The sequence below is a fragment of the Heteronotia binoei genome, chromosome 11, assembly GCF_032191835.1.
Source record: "Heteronotia binoei isolate CCM8104 ecotype False Entrance Well chromosome 11, APGP_CSIRO_Hbin_v1, whole genome shotgun sequence".
Taxonomy (NCBI): domain Eukaryota; kingdom Metazoa; phylum Chordata; class Lepidosauria; order Squamata; family Gekkonidae; genus Heteronotia; species Heteronotia binoei.
Genome location: NC_083233.1, coordinates 81,967,945 through 81,990,928, shown reverse-complemented (window position 1 = coordinate 81,990,928; position 22,984 = coordinate 81,967,945). Strand labels below are relative to the sequence as shown.

General features: G+C 45.0%; 1 protein-coding gene across 3 annotated transcripts in view; it reads left to right on the top strand.

The window, feature by feature from the left end:
- Positions 1–22,984, top strand: part of CORO1C (coronin 1C) — a 113,569-nt gene that overhangs the window by 29,153 nt on the left and 61,432 nt on the right. For all 3 annotated transcript variants that reach the window (XM_060249328.1, XM_060249329.1, XM_060249330.1), the window contains exon 2: positions 18,938–19,137. In XM_060249328.1, coding sequence (XP_060105311.1) covers positions 18,938–19,137 — 200 coding nt within the window. The remainder of the gene's footprint in view (positions 1–18,937; positions 19,138–22,984) is intronic.

The following is a 22,984-nucleotide window of genomic DNA, read 5'->3' as shown; positions in this document are numbered from 1 at the left end:
TCCTGTCGCTCTCCCTACCATAAATTCATGTCCTATCTAGATAAGATGCAGGGCAGGCACCTCACTTAGTTACTCTAGAGTAAGCTGGTCACACATATCTCCCCAAATGGCCACTGTCTCTGGCCCAGGAGTAGGACTCTGTCTGTTGCAAGCGCCAACTGACCACTGAACTCTATGATATAAACAGCAGTTTCTGCTGGCTCTTTCTCCTGCAGCATTCTGGGGCAGATCTCCTCCAAATTTAAGGAATTTCCTGTCCTCTCTAGGGAGTTGCCCTCAGATTATTGATTACAGAATGGTGTTAAGGGAGTCTAGAAAGGTCCTGATGGTACCCCCCCCTTTTTTTTCCCACTGTGACACAGTGTTGGACTGGATGAGCCATTGACCTTATCCAACATGGCTTCTCTTATGTTCTTACAAGGCCCTGGTCATTTGGGTAAGGCAGAGCATGTTTAAGCTCAGTAGAGACAAGACTGAAGTTATAATGCTGGTTAGAAGGACTGATGAATTGTGGCTCTTTCACACATATTGTGAGGCTCCCAAAGCCACCACTGCCCCGTTTGCTGGCTTGGAGAAGACATTTGTTTCTTTAAACAATTTCTCCAAGCCAACCCAGCCAGCAGATTGGAGAATGTGTTTAAAGTTGCTTTCTTTCCACCTCTCTCTTTCCATCTATTTTCCTGCCTGCCTGCTTGCTCGTTCTCAAACATCTGATGTTCATGTCTTGCCGCTCTCAAACATCTGACATTTATTCTACGTGGCTCTTACATTAAGCAGCTTTGGCCACCTAGAGGGTTTGGATCCACTATCCTGGATCCACTTTCCCATGGGGGTGTTCATGGGCACAACTTTGCTGTTTGAAAATCAGGTTGATGCAGCAATAATTGCATCTGTTTTGCCAGCTCTGCTCTTCCTTAAACTTAATGATCTGGCCTTGTGGAGCCATGCTTTTGTAACCTCGCAATTGGATTACTGCAAAAAGGTCTGTTTCGACCTGCTCTTGGAGAGAACTTGGAAACTGCAGCTGGTCCAGAATGCAACAGCCCAATGACTATCAAAGGCTAGTTTGCAGTTTCCCCCCTAGAACAGTAGCATTCAGGAAGGGAAGGGACCTGTCAAGTGGATTTGTAATTTGAACTGTGCAGAAAGTTATGTGGTGCAAATGTAATTTCTAAAGAAAGCCAGTTTGGTGTAGTGGTTAAGTGTGTGGACTCTTATCTGGGAGAACCGGGTTTGATTCCCCACTCCTCCACTTGTAGCTGCTGGAATGGCCTTGGGTCAGCCACAGCTCTCTTATCTGGGAGAACCGGGTTTGATTCCCCACTCCTCCACTTGCACCTGCTGGAATGGCCTTGGGTCAGCCAGAGCTCTCTTATCTGGGAGAACCGGGTTTGATTCCCCACTCCTCCACTTGCACCTGCTGGAATGGCCTTGGGTCAGCCATAGCTCTCATGGGAGTTGTCCTTGAAAGGGCAGCTTCTGTAAGAGCTCTCTCAGCCCCACCTACCTCACAGGGTGTTTGTTGTGGGCGAGGAAGGTAAAGGAGATTGTGACTGCCCTGAGACTCTGAGATTCAGAGTTTAGGGCGGCATATGAATCCAATATCATCAACATCATCAAGTATTTTGAAAGCTTGTCAGGATCTCATCTGCATGAGCTACACAGGAGTATTGCTCTGCGAAGCAGTTTTCCTGTAAGTGTTCCCTAGCAGGATGTGTTTCCTCTTGCATAAACAGGTTGAAATCTCTCCAAGCTAGAGAACTACATTTGCTTGGCTATTTAAACGATCCTTGCAAACAGGAAAATGGGCCAACTCTGAATACTTTTTTTTTTTTGGTTACGCACAGTAAGAAAGCAGTTCATTTGCTGCGCATATTTTCTTATACGTTCTTGGGAGGTTTGAAGTTCTTGATTGAAACATTGCTGCTAATAGTTGTTGTATGATCTGCCTCAATGCAGGCTTTCCTCCAAGTCCATTCATAGGTAACTAGCACTAATAATCATTCTTCCCCCCACCCTCCCCTTTCAGATGTAGCAAAATATGATAAGTCTGGAGGTGATGGGGCAAGGGGGAGTCCACACAGCGGAGAGAGAAGAGAGTGCACAAGTATGTGGCGTGTTTTCAGTCCTCCGGGCATGATGACTTAAACAGACCTTTGCTTGCAAAGTGAAAATTGTAGTTGGGTGGCTAGCAGTGGCCAGTTTGGACGGTTGAGAATGTTGTCATGCATGAAACTTAAGAGGGCTTTCCCTTCACTCCAGATTCCTTCTGTGAATGCTACCCTTGCACTGCCTGGAAAGCCGGTTGATTAACAGTTAATTAACAAGCATTGTCCAAATAAAGAAAGACGACTAACCCCAAAGCTGAATCCTTGGTACTGAGATCTCTGCCCCATCCATGCATGGCTCCTGTACCCTTCAGCGTTGCTGTGTTACTCATCTCCTCCACCACAGGATATGATGTATGACACTGGGGTGGATCCAGGCAGCATGGCCTTCTTGGTGGCCATTTTCTAGGCAAATTTTGCAGTCTCAGAATCGTAATTCATGTTCTTCAGGTGATTATCTGTAAGAACTGTGTACATTTATACGTCAATTTATTTGTAAATGGGGGAGGGGAGATAAAAACACAAATACATATAATTATAATAATAAATTTTTTTATTTATATCCTGCCCTCCCCGCCGAAGCAGGCTCAGGGCGGCTAACAACATATCCATACAGTAATTATACAAAACTTTAAAATCAACATTAGTCTTAAAACCATTCTAGTTTACAATTAACAATAAATTGACAATAACAATAGGCGTTTCTGGTGCTATTCTGTCAGTTAGCATGATGGCGAAAGTCACTTAGACGAATCCATCAATCCTTCAATCAGCAATCCGCAAAGGCCATCCTGAAAAATACATATAATTGAAATAAAAATTAAGTTATGCATTCACCTGATTGACTTTGAGTCTTTGTAGACTTTGTAGAATGGGCAGGGTATACATCTAACATATTATTATTATTATTATTATTATTATTATTATTATTATTATTATTATTATTATTATGGCTTTTCTTGTGGAAAAAGCCCAGCAGGAACTCATTGGCATATTAGGCCACACACCCTGACACTAAGCCAGCCGGAACTGTGTTCCCATGTGTTTTTGCTCCAAAAAGCCATAACAACAACAACGTCAAAGCTAAAAACATTGTGTTTGTGCTTTTTCTCACATGGTAGAAGGGATGCTGCAAATTTGCAAATGCCAATTTGCTGTGGAATTAGCAAGTAACATGGTGTGATGCTACAGAGAGCGACGGGGGTGGGGGGCTGGAGATCCTTTGGAATTACAGCTTAGAATCAGAGAATCATAAGAGTTGGAAGGGACCTCCAGGGACATCTAGTCCAACCCCCTGCACAAGGCGGAAACTCACAAATACCTCCAGGCTACACAGATTATTTATTTAAATAAATAAATAAATAAATAAATAAATTTTATTTTTATATCCCGCCCTCCCCCACCAAAAGGCGGGCTCAGGGCGGCTCACAGACATGACTACGTCATGATTCAATTAAAAGCAGATAAACATTATGAATACAATACAATTACATATATAGATTAAAATACATAAAAATAGGTGCTATAATTTCTGGTGTCACAAATTACATATTATCAGCTTCAGTTACAACATAAGATGGCTAGAGTTAGAATGATTTTATCAAGTTAGTCTGGTCCTAATTCAAATGCGAGTTGGAAAAGAGAGGTTTTGCAAGCCCTGCGGAACTGGTTCAGGTCCCGCAGGGCTCGCACCCCCTCTGGGAGTTGATTCCACCAGCGCGGGGCCACTAATGAGAAGGCTTTAAAACATTTATTCCATTTCTAGTAGAGAAAATGGTTGCTTTGAAGGTGGACTGTATGGCATTATACCCTACTGAGTACCCTCTTGTCCCTAAAGTGATCCCCCCCACCCAGCTCCACCTAAAATCTCCCAAGTCTTTCTGAACCTGGGTTTGGCAACCCTGATGGTGGTTGAGTGACTTCCATGAAGGAATTAAGTTCTATTGGAACAGATGAATAAACAGATCCATGCACATTTTGGAGGTGCACTAAAATTAATGTGTCAGCCGTTTTCTGTACCTTTGGTTTTTCTTATTTATTTTTTAAAGTTAGGGAAGTATGTGTGTCTTTAATTTTTTTTTTAAATTATTGCAGTAATTCATACAACTTTGACTTTGTCTGACTACAATATTTACACCATACTTGATTTTTTAAAACTGAAGAGCCAGTTTGGTGTAGTGGTTAAGAGCGCTGGACTCTAATCTGGAAAACCAGGTTTGATTCCCCACTCCTCCTCCACATAAAGCCAGCTGGGTAACCTTGGGCCAGTCACAGGTCTCTCAGAGCTGGTCTCTCAAGAGCAGTTCTATAAGAGCTCTCTTAGCCCCACCAACCTCACAGGGTGTCTGTTGTGGGGGAGAGGAAGAGAAGGAGATAGTAACAACTACCAGACTCTGAGTAAAGGGTGGGGTATAAATCCAAACTTCTTCTAACTAATCTGATATTTCAGTTCAGTTATTGGTTGTTAAGACATATTAAAATGGTACCTAAATACAGGGCTTTTTTAAAAAGCAGGAACGCAGTTCCGGCTGGCTTGTTGTTGGGGGTGTGGCCTGATATGCAAATGAGTTCCTGTGAAACAGTAGTGACACCAGGGAGTGTGACCCTGCTGGACTTTTTGTACAAAAAAATCCCTGCATAAATAAGTATAAGTAAAGTTGATAGAAGTAAAGAGGAATATTTATTTACATTATTTAGCGTTTGCTTTTCTCGTTGAGGCTGAAGGCAGAGGTGAAACAGAATCAACAGGCTGGGACACTGCGAGCAATGCAATAGAATGTAGATTGCAGAAATCTGAAAATAGAGCTGAAACAAAGCATAAGCATAGACACGGCACGTTAAACGATGCAGAAATTGCATAGCAGGATTATACTTACATCAACAGAACCTACATACCAGACGCAGTGGTGTGGCCCACAGTCCTTATCCTTTTACCGAAGCATCTTTCTAAAACCTTTCATTACAGTACAGCCCTAATTACTTTTATAAAAGAAGCTCTCTCCAGTTTAGCACAGTTTGCGGAAAGCCGGGAGGGTGTGAAACCTTCCTGACCTCATCAGGCAGGCCATTCCATCAGGTGGCGGGCGGCCTCAACAGAGAACGCCTCTGTATTGGCCCAAGATCTCCACCGTATCACCAGGGGGCTGGTTCTTTCTTTCACATTTGGTGGACTTGTGAAAAAGCAAAAGAGTTTTGGAAGATGATACAACAAGAAATCTCCAAAATTTTGGGTTATGACTTTAAGAAAACTGCAGAGACTTTTTTGCTTGGATTACAATTAGAAAAATTTCCAAAGGAAGACAGGACTTTAATTTGGTATTTGCTCTCAGCTGCTAGGACATTGTATGCGCAGCTGTGGAAACAAGCAAAAATACCAGAGAAATGGGATTGGATTGTGAAAGTTTTATCGTGGAGTGAGATGGACAAATTAACTAAAACTTTAAGAGACTATGACTTAGATATATTCAAAAAGGAGTGGAAGAAATTCAAAGGATATATGGAGAAAGAGTGGAACGTAAAAAGACATTGGACCATTTTTTTTAGTATCAATGAGAAAAGAAAAGTATTGAACTTTGATTGGTTAGCGGTACCTTTATAATTGAACTTAAATTTATAACTTCGGGGAAGTCAAGTATTGGAGGGAGGCGGGGTTGAAATGGCATATGGGTTAGTATAGAAAAGAGATAACTAAATATTGTAACCATATGTTATCAATAAATTGTTAAAACACCAGGGGGCTGGGGTAGACAGATACACAGCTGGGTGTCATCAGTATATCGATGATGACATCCAGTTACAAATGAATTCTCCTAAAAGGTTCACATAGGGGTTAAATAACATGGGGAATAAGATTGCACCCTGTGGAACACCAGAAAGACCTCCCACACCCGTTTAGTCTGATCCGTGAGGAGCAATTTAAACCAGTGCAAGGCACATCTCCTGATACCTGCCTATGAGAACATAAGAGAAGCCATGTTGGATCAGGCCATTGACCCATCCAGTCCAACACTCCGTTTCACACAGTGGCCAAAAAAACCAGGTGCCATCAGGAGGTCCATCAGTGGGGCCAGGACACTAGAAGTCCTCACACTGTTGCCCCTCCCAAGCACCAAGAATACAGAGCATCTCTTGCCCCAGACAGACAGTTCCAACAATATGCTGTAGCTAATAGTCACTGATGGACCTCTGCTCCATATGTTGATCCAATCCCCTCTTGAAGCTGGCTATGCTGGCAGCCACCACCACCTCCTGTGGCAGCGAATTCCACATGTTAATCACCCTTTGAGTGAAGAAGGACTTCCTTTTATCCGTTCTAACCCGACTGCTCAGCAATTGCATCGAATGCCCATGAGTTCTTGTATTGTGAGAAAGGGAGAAAAGTACTTCTTTCTCTACTTTCTCCATCCCATGCATAATCTTGTAAACCTCTATCATGTCACCCCGCAGTTGACGTTTCTCCAAGCTAAAGAGCCCCAAGCGTTTTAACCTTTCTTCATAGGGGAAGTGTTCCTATGCTTTCAAATGCCTCATTAGGTTGGCACTGTATACTGTATCAAAGGGTACAGATAGAAAACAAAGAAGGTTTTTTTTTGGAGGGGGGGGGTGCAGTGGCTCAGTGGTAGGACAGCTGTTTTTCATGCAAGAGGTCCCAAGTTCAGTCATGGACATTGCCATTGTAAAGAGTAGATGAAGTGAAAAGACCACTGCCCAAGACCCTGGAGAGCTGCTGCTAGTCAAGAGACAATACTGAGTATGATGGACCAGTGGTCTGATTCAGTATAAGGCAGCGTCATGTATTCATATAGACAGAGGTCAGCAACTAAAGCCAGCAGGCCATCTGTGTCCCATAGTTAGGCCTGAAACCAGACTGGAAAAGATTCCAAGGGCACAAATGCATGGCCGGCTGCTACTGTTCTCTTAGTCACTTTTCCCAGAAAGGGAAAATTAGAGAGTAGGCAATAACGGGCCACTGTAAAATACTGGGCTTGATGCATAGATGTTCAAAACAGGAACATGCTTTATCGATAATTCTGGAACAAGACAACATGGCGGACCCGCAACCCCGCTTATATGCATGCGCAAGAACCACCCCCCTAGGTTCGCATACCAAATCACGGCAGTCCAGTTTCACGCCAAGATTGCTCATTGGTTTCCGTTTAGAGTCCATATCTCAAAATGAATCAAAGAGTCTCCAGTGCTGCCTGGGCATGCAAAAACGTCCCGCCAAACATAAGGTCCAGTACATAACAGCCGCATCATTTTTTGGGTAGGGAATTTAAGCAGTGGATAGATAACTGCCTCTTTGAGGTCAGATGACTTGACTTGGTGACTGAACATGCTAAATCAGATGATGCTCTGTTTAGGGCATTGGAAGGGGGTTTTTTTGGTGGGGGTGGGGTAGAATTTTCCATTTCCATATTTTTTCCAGGAAAGACACATCCCTGAGAAAGAACTTTGCTATCCTGTGTGAAGGGAGCAGAGGGTTGAGTCTGTTGTTCTGGCAAGATCAAAACTTGCCTCTCAAAGAGTGGTCTCCGTTGCCTTGCTAATGTTATGGTGTGTGCCCTATACTTAATGACTACATACTCTGACATTCCCCAGCTTCATTTTGAGATGTTTTAACAGTAAATGCAGGCTGGCTTGGAATCTCTTGGGAAGTCAGACGTGTGCAACGCATGACTCACAAAGCTCTGCAGAATCCACCAGCCATACATTGTGCCCTAAACAGAGAGAACACCACTGAAAAACAATGAGTATACTTCAACCCTTATATATGATGGATGGCAGACCGTCTCCTACCCCTGAACATCTGTCCGAGGCATTAGGAGCTGTAGCGGGATGGCTACAGCAGAGCCAACTGAAGTTAAATCCAGCAAAGATGGAAGTCCTGTGCCTGAGTTGGGGGTACCCAGCTCCAATTCTTGGATGGCGCAGTTTTAGTGCCAACCCAACAGGTGAAGAGCAAGGGAGTTATCCTGGAAGCCTCACTTTCCATGGAGGCCCAGGTCGTTCCAGCTGCCAGGTCTGCCTTCCACCATCTACAGATCAGGGAACTAGCACCATATCTCTCCTCCCAAGACTTGGCCACAGTGACCCATGCGATGGTCACTTCCAGATTAGATTACTGTAACTCGCTCTACGCGGGCTTGCCCGCTGATCTGGAAACTGCAGTAGGTGCAGAACGCGGCAGCCCGCCTGCTAACTGCATCACCTATACGAGTGAGCATGGGGCCAGTGCTTCGTGGCCTGCACTGGCTGCCTATAGAGTACCGGATCCGCTTCAAGGTGCTAGTTCTGACTTTCAAAGCCTTACACGGCCTGGGATCAGCATACTTGCAGGACCGTCTCTTCCCATATATGCCCCGGAGGTCGCTTAGTTCAGCCCCCCAGGATAGGGTGACTGTCCCCAGCCCAAAAGATTCCCGTCTTGCCTCTACCAGGGCCAGGTCCTTTTTGGTCCTGGCCCCAACCCGGTGGAATCAGCTCTCTATCCAGGTCCTATCTGGCTTATTAGCCTTTCGTCAGACTTTTCCCTGCAGCCGCTGTGGCCGGACCTGCCTGTCCCACATTGGTCTTGTCAGCCACCAGCGAGCCTGCAGCAAACGTGGACTATTGCACCCTTCTTAAATCTTCGTTCGCGAAGCCAAGCCGAGAGAGAGAGGGCCTGTAAAACGGAGCTGTTCCACCTGACCGTTAGAGCGACTCCTCAGTGGAACAGGCTTCCTCCTTGGGAGGTGGTGGGCTCTCCTTCCTTGGAGGTTTTTAAGCAGAGGCTACATGGCCATCTGACAGCAATGAGCATCCTGTGAATTTAGGGGGAGGTATTTGTGAGTTTCCTGCATTGTGCAGGGGGTTGGACTAGATGATCCTAGAGGTCCCTTCCAACTCTAGGATTCTGTGACTGTTAGAGTGGTTCCTCAGTGGAACAGGCTTCCTCGGGAGGTGGTGGGCTCTCCTTCCTTGGAGGTTTTTCAACAGAGGCTAGATGGCCATCTGACAGCAATGAAGATCCTGTGAATTTAGGGGGAGGTGTTTGTGAGTTTCCTGCATTGTACAGGGGGTTGGACTAGAGAACCCTAGAGGTCCCTTCTATAGTTTTTCGGGTGAGGCGGCGGGCATCTGCCCATTAGATCGGTCGGCCTCCCCTACTGTATGTATTGTATATCTTACTGCGCAGACTTGCTGCACTGTCCAGCTGCACCATCTCATCAAAACTGACCTGCCGAGCTATTTATGAAATAATTGTAATTGCTTTTATTAATACATGGTTTTAATGTGATTTTATTATGTTGTGCTCTGCCCTGAGCCCCCATGGGGGGGGGGTGGAATATAAATAAACTATTATTATTAATAATAATAATAATGATGATGATGATGATTTATCCTATATACAACTTTAAACCAGTGCATGCAAATATCAACATCAGTTTCCAATTTCTTCCCTGCAGAAGATTTACAAATTATTAACAAAGAGCAATTTGTCCCAATGCTTTCCAATAAAGGGATTTTCAGAAATCCTTCCTCCAATAAACAAAGTTCATCATGCAGTCCAGAACTTCTTGTGAAATTCTTTCAAATGGAGGGGCCAAGAAATCCTTGCAGCCTTCATGAGACGTCTTCTCTAGATTCCAAGACGCTTCAGTACTGGTCTTCTTCAGTTAGTCAGGCTGTTAAGATGGAACCAGATTTCAATAATTTCTTACACAGGCGCAAAGTTTGAAGCTAAAACAGAATCATTGGGTTTTCCTTGTGCCCTGGCAGGAGCTTGAGGTAACCCCTGGTCTTGCCAGGGTTACAGATGTGTAAACCTCTTTCAAGTCATTCTTAAAAGGGGTCTACGCGTCTGAAAAATGAAAAATGTTGTGTGCATTTCCTGTTGCGTCATTCTACCGTATTTGATGGAATAATGCAGGGGTGGCCAACGGTAGCTCTCCAGATGTTTTTTGCCAGCATGGCCAATGGCTGGGGCTGATGGGAGTTGTAGGCAAAAAACATCTGGAGAGCTACCGTTGGCCACCCCTGGAATAATGTACTTACTGTATGCTTTGTAGAACAATTTTGACGTGTACTGGACGAAGTACAAAGAAAGGGCTCTGCAAGCGAGACTGCAAGGAAGCTTTTTATTTGCAAAGGTTTCAGGATCGCTCAGATATGTCTGAGTATTTCTTTTGGATCCCCTTATCGCCATTGCAGCCATTCCCTCCCAGTTTCCTTCTGTTCTTACAGTCTGCTTATCTTGACTAAAGCAAGCGAACCTCAGTGAAAGAGCCGGTGGCATTCAGCAGTCAGCTGTCCCTTTTCTTCCTGATGATGGGGATTGTGGCGTGCAGTATGGGAAACCTAATTAGGTTAGGAAATGGTCTTCAGAGCTTTAAATGGAGGCAGGGAACTTTCTCTTTTGCTCTCAGGCACAAGGTAATCCTTGTTTAATTTTTCATCTGATTGTCATTGTTGGATGTGTTTCAGGGAATCCATCGCTCCTGCTTTTCATAACTGGAGCGTGTATTTTATGCCTGCTCTCTGTTTCTCCACACCTCTTTTGTTTTGAAGGGGAGCCAGATCAAAATGGCTGTGATCCAAGGCCAAGAATTGATTCCTTGACTATGGAAACGAAGATGTAGAGAGGGCGCTCGGTGTGTGTGTGTGTGTGTAGGGGGGGGGGGTTGTCTTTCATTGTTTCTGTTGAATGATACAGATTCATGACAAGGGAGTCTAGAAAAGTGTGTAGAAAGTATAGGACCTTAGCAGGCACTGGAAAGTGCTTGCATCTGCCCTGGTCCTGCTGACCAGATGTGCCGTTTCAGTTCACAAAAATGATAAGAGGAGGTTCAAGACTCTTTTGCTCGTGGTTCTGATCCAAACTGGGTGGCTAGGCATTGAATGTGAGGGCTTTGTATTATGTCGTTAGGCCCTCAGGTGGGAACGTTGCACGTAATCTGTTTCAGGTGAGTAGCCCTTTTAGTCTGTACCAGTAGAACAGAATTCTCCTCCAGTAGAACCTTTAAAGACCAACAAAGCTTTCCAGAGTGTGAGTTGTCGTGACTCGTGAGCCAAATCTTCCTTTGTCAGATACCACTAGTAATCTCTATATTTACCAATATGTTTCTAGGCCCAATTCAAGGTACCGGCATTGATCTATATAGGCCTGAGTAGCCTGGGTCTTGGATGGATCAGAGACCATTTGTTCCCATATGAAACCCACCGTTGTTTAAGGTCAGCTTGGGGGAGTCCTGGATCAGGTGACAACCCATCTCGAATTCAGAACTGACAACATGCAGGGCCTTCTCAGTAGCTGCCCCACAACTCCAGGGTGTCCTTTCACTTGTTCCTCTATGCAGGTTTTCCATAGAAAGGTGGGAAATTTTCTTGCTTCAGGAGCCTTGTAAATTAGCACTTAAAAAAAATCTATTAATGTCTGGTCTACTCCCCCCCCCCGTGTGTTCTAGATTTTAATGGCTCTGATATTTTCAGAGTTAAAAAAATTGTGATGTTATGATTGTATGCTGCTTTGAAAAATGATTTGTGGAAAGTAGTGTATAATGTTACAAATAGGTAACCCTTTAACGGGGCCCGTTACAGAAAGGGCAGGATATAACTCTAATAAAATAAAAATAAATAAAAAATTAATGCATTTTCTATCTATTAGAAATTATACTTTCTTATAGGTGTCCTGCTTCAAAGGCCATTTCACATTAGAAAATACCATGGTGCTTTTGATGTGGGGGCTTTTGATAGGGTACAGGAGACGAAGTTTAACTTTTAAATATTTTAAAGTTTACACCTGAAAACTTGTGCAGGTTGACTTGTGTGGGTTTGCTTTACATAATGTGTGAAAGGGTCCCAGAGAGGAGGTGTTGCTTTCTAAAATGACGTGACAGCTCTTAAACCGCTCTCTTGTTAAGGTATTAACAATCCTAGTTAGGCAGTAAGAACATCTGGCCCCAAGTTCATTCTCTCTTTTCATTATTAAGACAACTCCTTGTCTCTCTCTCTCTCTCTCTCCCTATCCCTTCTTTCCATAATTAATATGCCCATGTGACGTTTAAAAGTTGGTAGCGTAGGACTTGATTGCAGACGCTCTCATTGTAAAACATCAGCTTTATATAGCTTTTGGCAAATACAGTGGATGTTCTTGCAAAACAGCGATGAAAGTCTACTGGCCCAAGTACAGGTCCCGCCTCTCCGCCTTTATCACAGTGACAAAACAAATATATAAATGACTCACCACAGACAATGAGTTGGAACTAGAGTTGCTGTTGCTGCAGAGAACAGTACCTGTCAAGTGGGTGTGTTACGGAGTGGGAGGCGGTTGAGGCAACTCGAGTGTATGCTTCCTGAAGCGCTTTACTGATGGAATGCTGCAGGCCCTTTGCATCCTCCTTTTCTCATCGCCATCCTTCCCTTTATTTGGAGAACGTGGGCTTGGATTCCTGTTAGACGCATGTTGACTTGGAAGATGAGAAACACGTGAGGACCTGAGACCATGCGGGCCTCAACCCAAGGCAACGGACCAGTTTCAGACAAGCAAAAGGGGGCACAGCAGAGTCTGTTCACGCATCGCGATAAATCGTGGTTTGTTTAAACGGTGCTGTGGACACCAGCATCTAATGGACACCAGTCTGTTAGATGCAAAGAGCAAATACTGGGCTGTGCATAAACCTGACTTGTTTGCCTCTTGCTTTCTTTCCCACTTCCTAGCAGGAAGGAGGCCTTCCCTTTGGTGCCAGTTCTGTGACCAGGTGGTCAGGAAGGGCAGTGGAGTTTGCTCAAACCACAGTTTGTAAGCCATTGTTGTAGCAGACATAGTCCAGACGTGAAGCTAGATTCCAGTCCAGGAGCACCTTAGATGGGGTGCAGGGGTGGGGAACTTGAATTCTCAAAAGCTCATGCTGATGGACAGTGCTGTCAAGTCACGGCTGACTTCTGGCAGCCCTGTACGGCTCGCAAAGCAAGAGATGTTCAGAGGTGGTTTGCCATTTCCCACCTCCATGTCACTGGAGCCAGTTTGGTGTAGTGGTTAAGTGTGCGGACTCTTATCTGGGAGAACTGGGTTGGATTCCCCACTCCTCCACTTGCACCTGCTAGCATGGCCTTGGATTAGCCATAGCTCTGGCAGAGGTTGTCCTTGAAAGGGCAGCTGCTGTGAGAGCCCTCTCCAGCCCCACCACCTCACAGGGTGTCTGTTGTGGGGGAGGAAGGGAAAGGAGGTTGTGAGCCGCTCTGAGACTCTTCGGAGTGGAGGGCGGGATATAAATCCAATATCTTCTTCTACCTCACAGGGTGTCTGTTGTGGGGGAGGAAGGGAAAGGAGATTGTGAGCCGCTCTGAGACTCTTCGGAGTGGAGGGCGGGATATAAATCCAATATCTTCATCTACCTCACAGGGTGTCTGTTGTGGGGGAGGAAGGGAAAGGAGATTGTGAGCCGCTCTGAGACTCTTCGGAGTGGAGGGCGGGATATAAATCCATTATCTTCATCTACCTCACAGGGTGTCTGTTGTGGGGGAGGAAGGTAAAGGAGATTGTGAGCCGCTCTGAGACTCTTCGGAGTGGAGGGCGGGATATAAATCCAATATCATCTTCTTCTTCTTCTATCCTGGTATTCCTTAGAGGAAGGCCTTGAATTCAGCAGGCGCTCACAGGAGCACAGCTCCTGAACCATTCTGATGCTCCCCCTCTTCCCCACCTACCTTGTCCATTGAATAGTAGGTGCAGCTGCATAACAATCCCTGGATTAGGAGAGCGGGCAGCCAGCCAGCCAGCCACCAGGGGCTTTGCCATGCCCCCAGCATCCCTCATTAACCCCATTAGCGCACACCACCCTTTCTCCACTTCTTATGTGATTTTGGGCGGCGGGTGGCTTGCTGGCCTTTTGACTGGGGGGGGTGACCAAGGAGAGCACCAGGTGAGTGAGGCCTGCTTGGGATGGCTGGATCTCTAGCAGGCCTCGCGCACCTGGGGCTCTCCTTTCTTGCGTTGGGTTGCTTTCAGCTGGGGAGGGGGCAGCATATGCTAATGAGTTATGCTAACGAGCTCCACCACCTATTTTTCTACAAAATGACCCCTGCTTAGAGGCCTCCAGGTATGCACCAAGGCTGACCCTGCTTACCTTCCAAGATCTGATGAGATCAGGCTATCCTGGGCCGTCCAGGTCAGGGCCTCAAAAGCTCATACACGCCTCCCCTCTGCCTTGTTGGCCTCTCAGGTGCTACTCAAATCCACCTGTGCTTCTGCAGACCAAGACAGCTACCCTCTGAAACAACCTGGGCAAACGATATCACATGACACTGGTTGAATATTAGTTTAACTCTTATCACTTTGCCCAAAGAATCCAGGGGACTGTGCTGAGAATTTTCAGAGATCCGTGGCCTGGCTCACAGAACTACAATTCCCAAGTTAGTCTGGGGAAAGGAATGGCGAATCAGTCTTAAATTTGGTCTAGGTGCTTCCTTCTGCCCTAAGAAAGGACATCATGTTCCTCAGGCATGCCCAGGAGATGCACTTCTCAGCTGCTTTTATTTAAATGTGAAGTGCTGCCACATGAGGAAGAAGATGATATTGGATTTATATCCCGCCCTACACTTTGAATCTCAGAGTGGTCACCATCTCCTTTACCTTCTCCCCCCCACCCTTCATGACAGACACCCTGTGAGGTGGGTGGGGCTGGAGAGGGCTCTCACAGCAGCTGCCCTTTCAAGGACAACTCCTGAGAGAGCTATGGCTGACCCAAGGCCATTCCAGCAGCTGCAAGTGGAGGAGTGGGGAATCAAACCTCGTTCTCCCAGATAAGAGTCCACACACTTAACCATTTACACCAAACTGGAAGAAATTGTCTGTGACTAGATGACTGGTAGGCAACTCTTTCTGGTTGTAAAATCTGCTGTCTCTTAGTTTCACTGCTGCTAAAGGCTAGATAGGTAGGTAAGTTGGTAGGTAGACAGACAGACACAGCTCTTATCTCAACTGTACAGCTTAAAACAACGATCAGCCACCACTAATCAATCCAAAAGTGAGGATTTTTGAAAGACTCTTGGAATGAGATGGATGGAGTCTTTTGGTATCATTTCTTGAACTCTTGGCAGGTCAGATCTAAGTGAATGTCATTACCATTTGGCAGCTATTTGGCCTGTATAGAAGCAGCTGGTGCTCTTCCAACTATTTGTCAGAGGTCTGTGCTGCGCTTGCCTCGTGTCCATTATTTGCACCCTCACTTGTCTTTGCAAAGAGATTAGAGCAGGCCGTGACACATTCTCTTCAGCTCTAGAGCCAGTTTGGTGTAGTGCAGGGATGGCCAACGGTAGCTCTCCAGATGTTTTTTTACCTACAATTCCCATCAGCCCCAGCCAGTATAGCCAATGACTGGGGCTGATGGGAGTTGTAGGCAAAAAATATCTGGAGAGCTACCGTTGGCCACCCCTGGTGTAGTGGTTAAGTGTGCAGACTCTTACCTGGGGGAACCGGGTTTGATTCCCCACTCCTCCACTTGCAGCTGCTGGAATGACCTTGGGTCAGCCATAGCTCTTGCAGAGCTGTCCTTGAAAGGGCAGCTTCTGGGAGAGCCGTCTCAGCCCCACCCACCTCACAGGGTGTCTGTTGTGGGGGAGGAAAGTAAAGGAGATTGTGAGCCACTCTGAGATTTGGAGCAGAGGGCGGGATATAAATCCAATGTCATCATCATCATCTTCTAGGAGCCAGGTTCCTTTTTCAGCCTTCTGGGTTCTGTATTTTAATGACCAGATTTTCTTAAGTATTGCTGCCCCGAAACATAATACTCCCCTCTTTACAGTCTTTCATAATATCCTTAAAGTTGGTCACAAAAGGTATTGTAACTACAGGGATAAGTGGTAGTGATCAATACAGCAGCCTCTAACCCTTTTCTAATCTGCACCAATTTGTTCCAATTTCACATAAATCAGTTATTCTTTAGAACGCTCCATTTAATGAAATATTGGATCCAGTACAGAAAGCCTTTAGGTAAGGAATTCACTGCCACTAGCGGAAGGCATTAAGTTCTTGTAAAGACAAGCCATGACAAGAACTTCATGCACATTTATTTTTATGTCATACAGCAAAACATTTCTGACGCAAAAAGATAAACAAGCTTTGGGTTGAATCCACCTAGTTTTTTCCACTCAATCTTGTTCAGTTCCCCATCTTACAACAGCTCCTGATCCATGTGGCTTTTGTCCGTATGAGTCCCATGATTCCAGACACAAACTTCTTTGGTGGTCAAAGGGGACTCCTTGTTCCCATCCCCCGTGGTAGAGCTCCATCCAACCCTTTGTACTTCCACAAAGAAGTCATGTGCTCTTGTAAAGCCATTGCTTGTTGTTAAAATCCGTGTGCATGTGTCATCTGTTGACTTCAGATTTGGATCAGAGATACTAGATAAAGCACTACTTTGGATTCTGGCTGGCTCTGCAGAATTTGGCCCTGTGTTTTTATTATGCTACTGAGAACCTTGGAATTTTTTCTGGAAGCCATCAAAGCTGTAAAGCACTTTCTTTCTGCATTATAAATAATTTGGCAAGCACTGAAGATAATCTTTTTTGTGATTCAGCATTTCACGTGTCTCTCATTGTAGCCTCAACAGAATGATTAGTTGACTGGCATTTAATTTTTTGTTTTTACTATATAGACGTAGAGATTATTAATTTCTTCACTGACAGACTACAAAGCTTTGGGCAGATTATCTTGATTGCGTACGTGCTCGAGGGTGCAGTGGAGGCTGAATGTGGGATATGTCTTGTCAAGCAGTCTTCTCTAACACTTGTTCGCAAGCGATTTGTGTAGAATGCCACATTCCTAAGCCTTGAGTTCGAGATGACCTAGCATTTGATTTGTTTTGAGAATCATCACTTCTGCTTAAAGCGTCATTCCAATCACTTTGCTTATCAATACCTGCTTTTGCAGGGGTGTTAAACTCAAGTCAAGTCAAGTTAGCTTTTATTGGCATACAATATATATATATATATATATCAGAGCAAATTGGTTAAAAAAAAAGATAAAATGGAACGATCGCATACATATACATCAGGAAAAGCATAAATATAAACTCATTTGTTGTGTTTTAACAATTTATTAATAACACATGGTTACAATATTTAATTAACTTTTTCTTATACTAAACCATATGATATTTCACCCCCCCTCCCTCCAATGTTGACTTCCCCGAAGTTATAAATTTCCAGTTAATTCTAAAGGTACCACTAATCTATCAAAATGTAATACTTTTGATTAATACTAAAAAATTGTCCAATGTCTTTTTACGTTCCACTCTTTCTCCATATATCCTTTGAATTTCTTCCACTCCTTTTTGAATAAGTCTAAGTCATAGTCTCTTAAAGTTTTAGTTAATTTGTCCATCTCACTCCACAATAAAACTTTCACAATCCAGTCCCATTTCTCTGGTATTGTTCCTTGTTTCCAAAGCTGCGCATACAATGTCCTTAGCAGTTGAGAGCAAATACCAAATTAAAGTCCTGTCTTCCTTTGGAAATTTTTCTAATTGTAATCCAAGCAAAAAGGTCTCTGCAGTTTTTTTGAATATAAACTCATTTGTTATGAAGGCCAGATCTGACATAAATGAGACCTTGTTGAGGCGGGCCATGTTGGGTTGGGCTGGGCCATGTGTGTACCTTTTTAAGACTGGGTAGCAGAGATATAAATTTTATAAAGAACACAGACAAACCCAAACATATATTTTAAAAAACTTAAAACATGCTTAAAACGTTAGCACTCATTGGTTTTAAAGATTCTTTCTTTGTATTTCTCCCATGGGATCCAGGGAACTGGCAAAGGAAGCTCTGGCTAGTTTCTTCCTTCCCCAGGGGACTAGGATGGGGGGCGGGGGGAGAAGGCTCAACCAATAGAAGGAAGAGAGGCTTGACTCAGTAGCTCTGCTGTGCAATTGAGAGAGCCTGGCAAAGCAAGCTATTCCTCCCCCTTTCCTCCCCAAGGGAGGAGTCTCAGCCAATGAAGAAAAGAAAGGTTTTGCTCTGTAGCTCCTGTGCAATTGAGCAAGCCTTGCAAAGCAAGCTGTGATGCAGAAGGAAGCAAGATATAGGGAGAAGGAAGCAGATGACAGCCAATTGCTCGGGGGCCTGATAGGAGCCCTCCGGGCCCTGATTCGGCCCCTGAACTGCATGTTTGACACCTCTGTCCTAGTAGATAGTAGAAAGCTGTTCTGGTTGTCAAGGTCTTCAGAGCCAACGCTTGGTCTTGTTGCAGACTTCCAGCTCTTTGCTTGTGATAGAATTGGATTGGGTCTCCTTTCTGTACGGCCAGATAGTAGTCATTTCCTTATTCTCATATTGGGCACAGCAAGTAGTTTTGTGCTTCTGCAGTAGTGATACAGATCTTGCAAGATACCCCCAAGATATCTGGAAAAGAGTCATGATTCTATGATGTTATAAATGAATTAATTTTTGCAAATCAGGCCTACCAGTAACAACCCGCTTATTCCAAAGGGTCTTCCTTGTTTTATTCCAACATTTTCCTCTGCCTCATTACCCCAACGCTGGGCTCTCAAAGCAGGTTTCCGTAAATAGTTCAACAAACTGCTACATGTTATCGAAACAAAAACTGTGTGTTTTTAAAACAAAACTAATAGCTGCTTGTAACTTGGAAGAATGGATTGTAGGCTAAATTTGTTACTGCCATTGTTCCTTTTGTGAAGGGTCCAGAATTAAACATTTGGAAGCATATCGATGAAAGTATTTTTTTTCCCTCTCCCGCCCATGCTGCCAAGGAGGGATTTTCCAGGTTTTGTAAGCAGACGAACAATAGTGTGTGTGTTTTTTTTTAATTTCCTGTCCTCCTCTTTCCACAGAAACAATGAGACGAGTGGTACGACAGAGCAAGTTTCGGCACGTGTTTGGGCAGGCGGTGAAAAACGACCAGTGTTACGATGACATTAGAGTTTCCCGTGTTACCTGGGATAGTTCGTTTTGTGCGGTCAATCCCAAATTCGTTGCTATAATAATAGAGGCGAGTGGCGGCGGCGCATTCCTGGTTCTGCCTTTACACAAGGTAAGCTGTTAACTCTGCTCTACATTTTCATCCTGCGCAGCTATTACGGTGCGGTTTGTTTCCTTTAGAATGGTTTCCTTTAAAGAAAACCCTAAAAAACTCAGCAAACAGAAAAGCTTGGTTTGTATTCGTGTAGTTGAATTGAATTCTCTTGCTGTTGGCATTAGCGCTCGTTAGATTGTCTGTCTAATTTCATTATGGTTGCTGACAGGAGGGAAAGAATGAGCCCCTTGTTACTGTGGAGATGGGAGACCCCTTCGTTTTGCAGGCCAGTGGTTCCCATCCTTGGCACATCAGATTTGAAACTGCAAATGTATTCCGAGATTTATGATTTAGCTTCCACTGGAAAACATGAGAATGTTCTGTGGGAAGTGGGTATTTTCAAATAGTGCCTGCTTAAAAAGCCCTGCTTGACTGTATCCTGCTTCTGATTGATCTACGTGTCTTCTGTGTGGGGGTCAAAATTCAGAATTTGCACTGAAAGTTTTGTAGGACAGCAGGAGATAAAAGGTACAGACTTCCTCTAGATTTGAGGCCATTCATCAGATAGGGAGCACAGACAGCTTCAAGAGGGGATTGGATAAACATATGGAGCAGAGGTCCAGCAGTGGCTAGTGGTGTTGTTGTTCAGTCGCACAGTCGAGTCCGACTCTTTGCAACCCCCTGGACCAAGTCACGCCAGGCCCTCCAGTCTTCTACCATCCTCCGAAGTCTGCTCAAATTCGTGTTTGTTACATCAGTAACGCTGTCCAGCCATCTCCTCTTTTGCCGTCCCCTTCTTCTTTTGCCTTCTGTCTTTCCCAGCATCAGGATCTTCTCCAGGGAGTGCTCCCTTCTCATTGGGTGGCCAAAGTATTGGAGCTTCAGCTTCAGCATCTGACCTTCCAGGGAACAGTCTGGGTTGATTTCCCTTAGGACTGACTGGATCTTCTTGCAGTCCAAGGGACTCTCAAGAGTCTTCTCCAGCACCACATCTCAAAAGCATCTATTCTTCTGCGCTCGGCCTTCCTTATGGTCCAGCTCTCACAGCCATACATTACTACTGGGAATACCATCGCTTTAACTATACGGACTTTTGTTGGCGGGGTGATGTCTCTGCTTTTTATTATACTGCCCAGGTTCGCCATAACTGTCCTCCCAAGGAGCAAATGTCTTTAATTTCATCGCTCCCTTCTCATTTGGTGGCCAAAGTAGTAGCCACAGGGTATAGATGGAACTCTCATACTGATGCTCTGTATTCTTGGTGCTTGGGGGAGCCAAAGTGGGAGGGCTTCTAGTGTCCTGGTCCCACTGATGGACCTCCTGATGGTGTCCGGTTTTTTTGGATTTTTTTTTGCCACCGTGTGACACAGAGTGTTGGACTGGATGGGCCATTGGCCTGATCCAACATGGCTTCTCTTATTTATTTATTTTATCAAATTTATATCTTGCCCTCCCGTAATGAGCTCAGGATGGCTAACAACAGTTAAAAAAGACATGATGGTCTTATGTTCTTATGAGTTTTGACTGTTGAAAGCTTATATCTCAAAATTCTTGCTGGTCTCTAAGAACATAAGAGAAGCCATGTTGGATCAGGCCAATAGCCCATCCAGTCCAACACTCTGTGTCACACAGTGGCCAATATATATATATATATATATATATATATATATATATATATATATATATATATATATATATATATATATATATATATACACACACACACGCGCACACATTGCGGCTAATAGCCACTGATGGACCTCTGCTCCATATTTTTATCCAATCCCCTCTTGAAGTTGGCTATGCTTGTAGCCGCCACCACCTCCTGTGGCAGTGAATTCCACATGTTAATCACCCTTTGGGTGAAGAAGTCTTCCTTTTATCCACTTTAACCTAACTGCTCAGCAATTTCATTGAATGCTCACGAGTTCTTGTATTGTGAGAAAGGGAGAAAAGTACTTCTTTCTCTACTTTCTCCATCCCATGCATAATCTTGTAAACCTCTATCATGTCGCCCTGCAGTCGACGTTTCTCCAAGACTCAAATCTAGACCAACGTGGCTGCCATCAGAAACTGACTTCCTCTAGTTACTACAGGAGATAATAGCTGTATGCCAGTAGCTTTATTTTAAAAGTTCAGTACACTTTTCCCCTTCATTTTTATTCATAGTGCCACAGACACTGGCTTTGCTTTCATCTTTGTGGCATAATATTCCATCCTGTGTTTATTATTTGCACAATGCAACAAGTGTATGCAGTATTTCAGAGAGTTGTCAGGTCTCTGCCCCCAAGGAGAGTACAGTACAAAATATCCAACAAAGAAGGCTATTAGATTTCGGGCAGGGCGGGGTGTGAGAGAGCGTTGCTGGTGTGGAGAGTGACCCTGTACCGCAGGCTAAAATAGCAGGCGGGTTTCTTGGTGGGAGCAGTCGGCTTGTCCACTTGTTCTCTGATGCTGATCCTTCTTTTTTTAGTGTGGGGAGGGACAATCAAAGAAGCAGGGGGCTCTGGCATTGGACATCTGTGGATGTGTGAAACTGCCATATACCAGGTCAATCCTGGTTTGTCTAGTTCAGTATTGTCTACTGGGAGTGACAGCTTCCCTGGGTCTCAGGCAGAGAAGTGTCTTTCCCAGTGCTTGATATCCTTTAATTCAGTGCCCCCCCCCAACCTTTTTGGCACCAGGGACCAGTTTTGTGGAAGGCAATTTTTCCACGGACCAGTGGGGGGGGGGGGGCCGGCGGCAGCACTGGGGTTTTAGAAGAAGAAGATGATATTGGATTTATATCCCGCCCTCCACTCCGAAGAGTCTCAGAGTGGCTCACAATCTCCTTTCCCTTCCTCCCCCACAACAGACACCCTGTGAGGTAGATGAAGATATTGGATTTATATCCCGCCCTCCACCCCGAAGAGTCTCAGAGTGGCTCACAATCTCCTTTCCCTTCCTCCCCCACAACAGACACCCTGTGAGGTAGATGAAGATATTGGATTTATATCCTGCCCTCCACTCCGAAGAGTCTCAGAGTGGCTCACAATCTCCTTTCCCTTCCTCCCCCACAACAGACACCCTGTGAGGTAGATGAAGATATTGGATTTATATCCTGCCCTCCACTCCGAAGAGTCTCAGAGCGGCTCACAATCTCCTTTCCCTTCCTCCCCCACAACAGACACCCTGTGAGGTAGATGAAGATATTGGATTTATATCCCGCCCTCCACTCCAAAGAGTCTCAGAGCGGCTCACAATCTCCTTTACCTTCCCCCCCCCTCAACAGACACCCTGTGAGGTAAATGAAGATATTGGATTTATATCCCGCCCTCCACTCTGAAGAGTCTCAAAGCGGCTCACAATCTCCTTTACCTTCCCCCCCCACAACAGACACCCTGTGAGGTAGATGAAGATATTGGATTTATATCCCGCCCTCCACTCCGAAGAGTCTCAGAGCGGCTCACAATCTCCTTTCCCTTCCTCCCCCACAACAGACACCCTGTGAGGTGGGTGGGGCTGAGAGGGCTCTCACAGCAGCTGCTCTTTCAAGGACAACCTCTGCCAGAGCTATGGCTGACCCAAGGCCATTCCAGCAGGTGCAAGTGGAGGAGTGGGGAATCGAACCCGGTTATCCCAGATAAGAGTCTGCTCACTTAACCACTACACCAAACTGGCTCTCCCCCAAGCTGCCCCCCCACCTGTGCCCCATCCCTGCTCCCCATGGGGGTCTTTAAGTGTGTGTGGGGGAACTGGGGCTGTTTCTGGTGCCTCCCCAATAGGTGGCCAGGTGGCAGAAGGCCAGTCTGCTTCCCCCTCCCATTTAAAGACCCCCATTTAAATACGCACTTGAAGGTGACATAAGATGAACTCCGTAGTACTA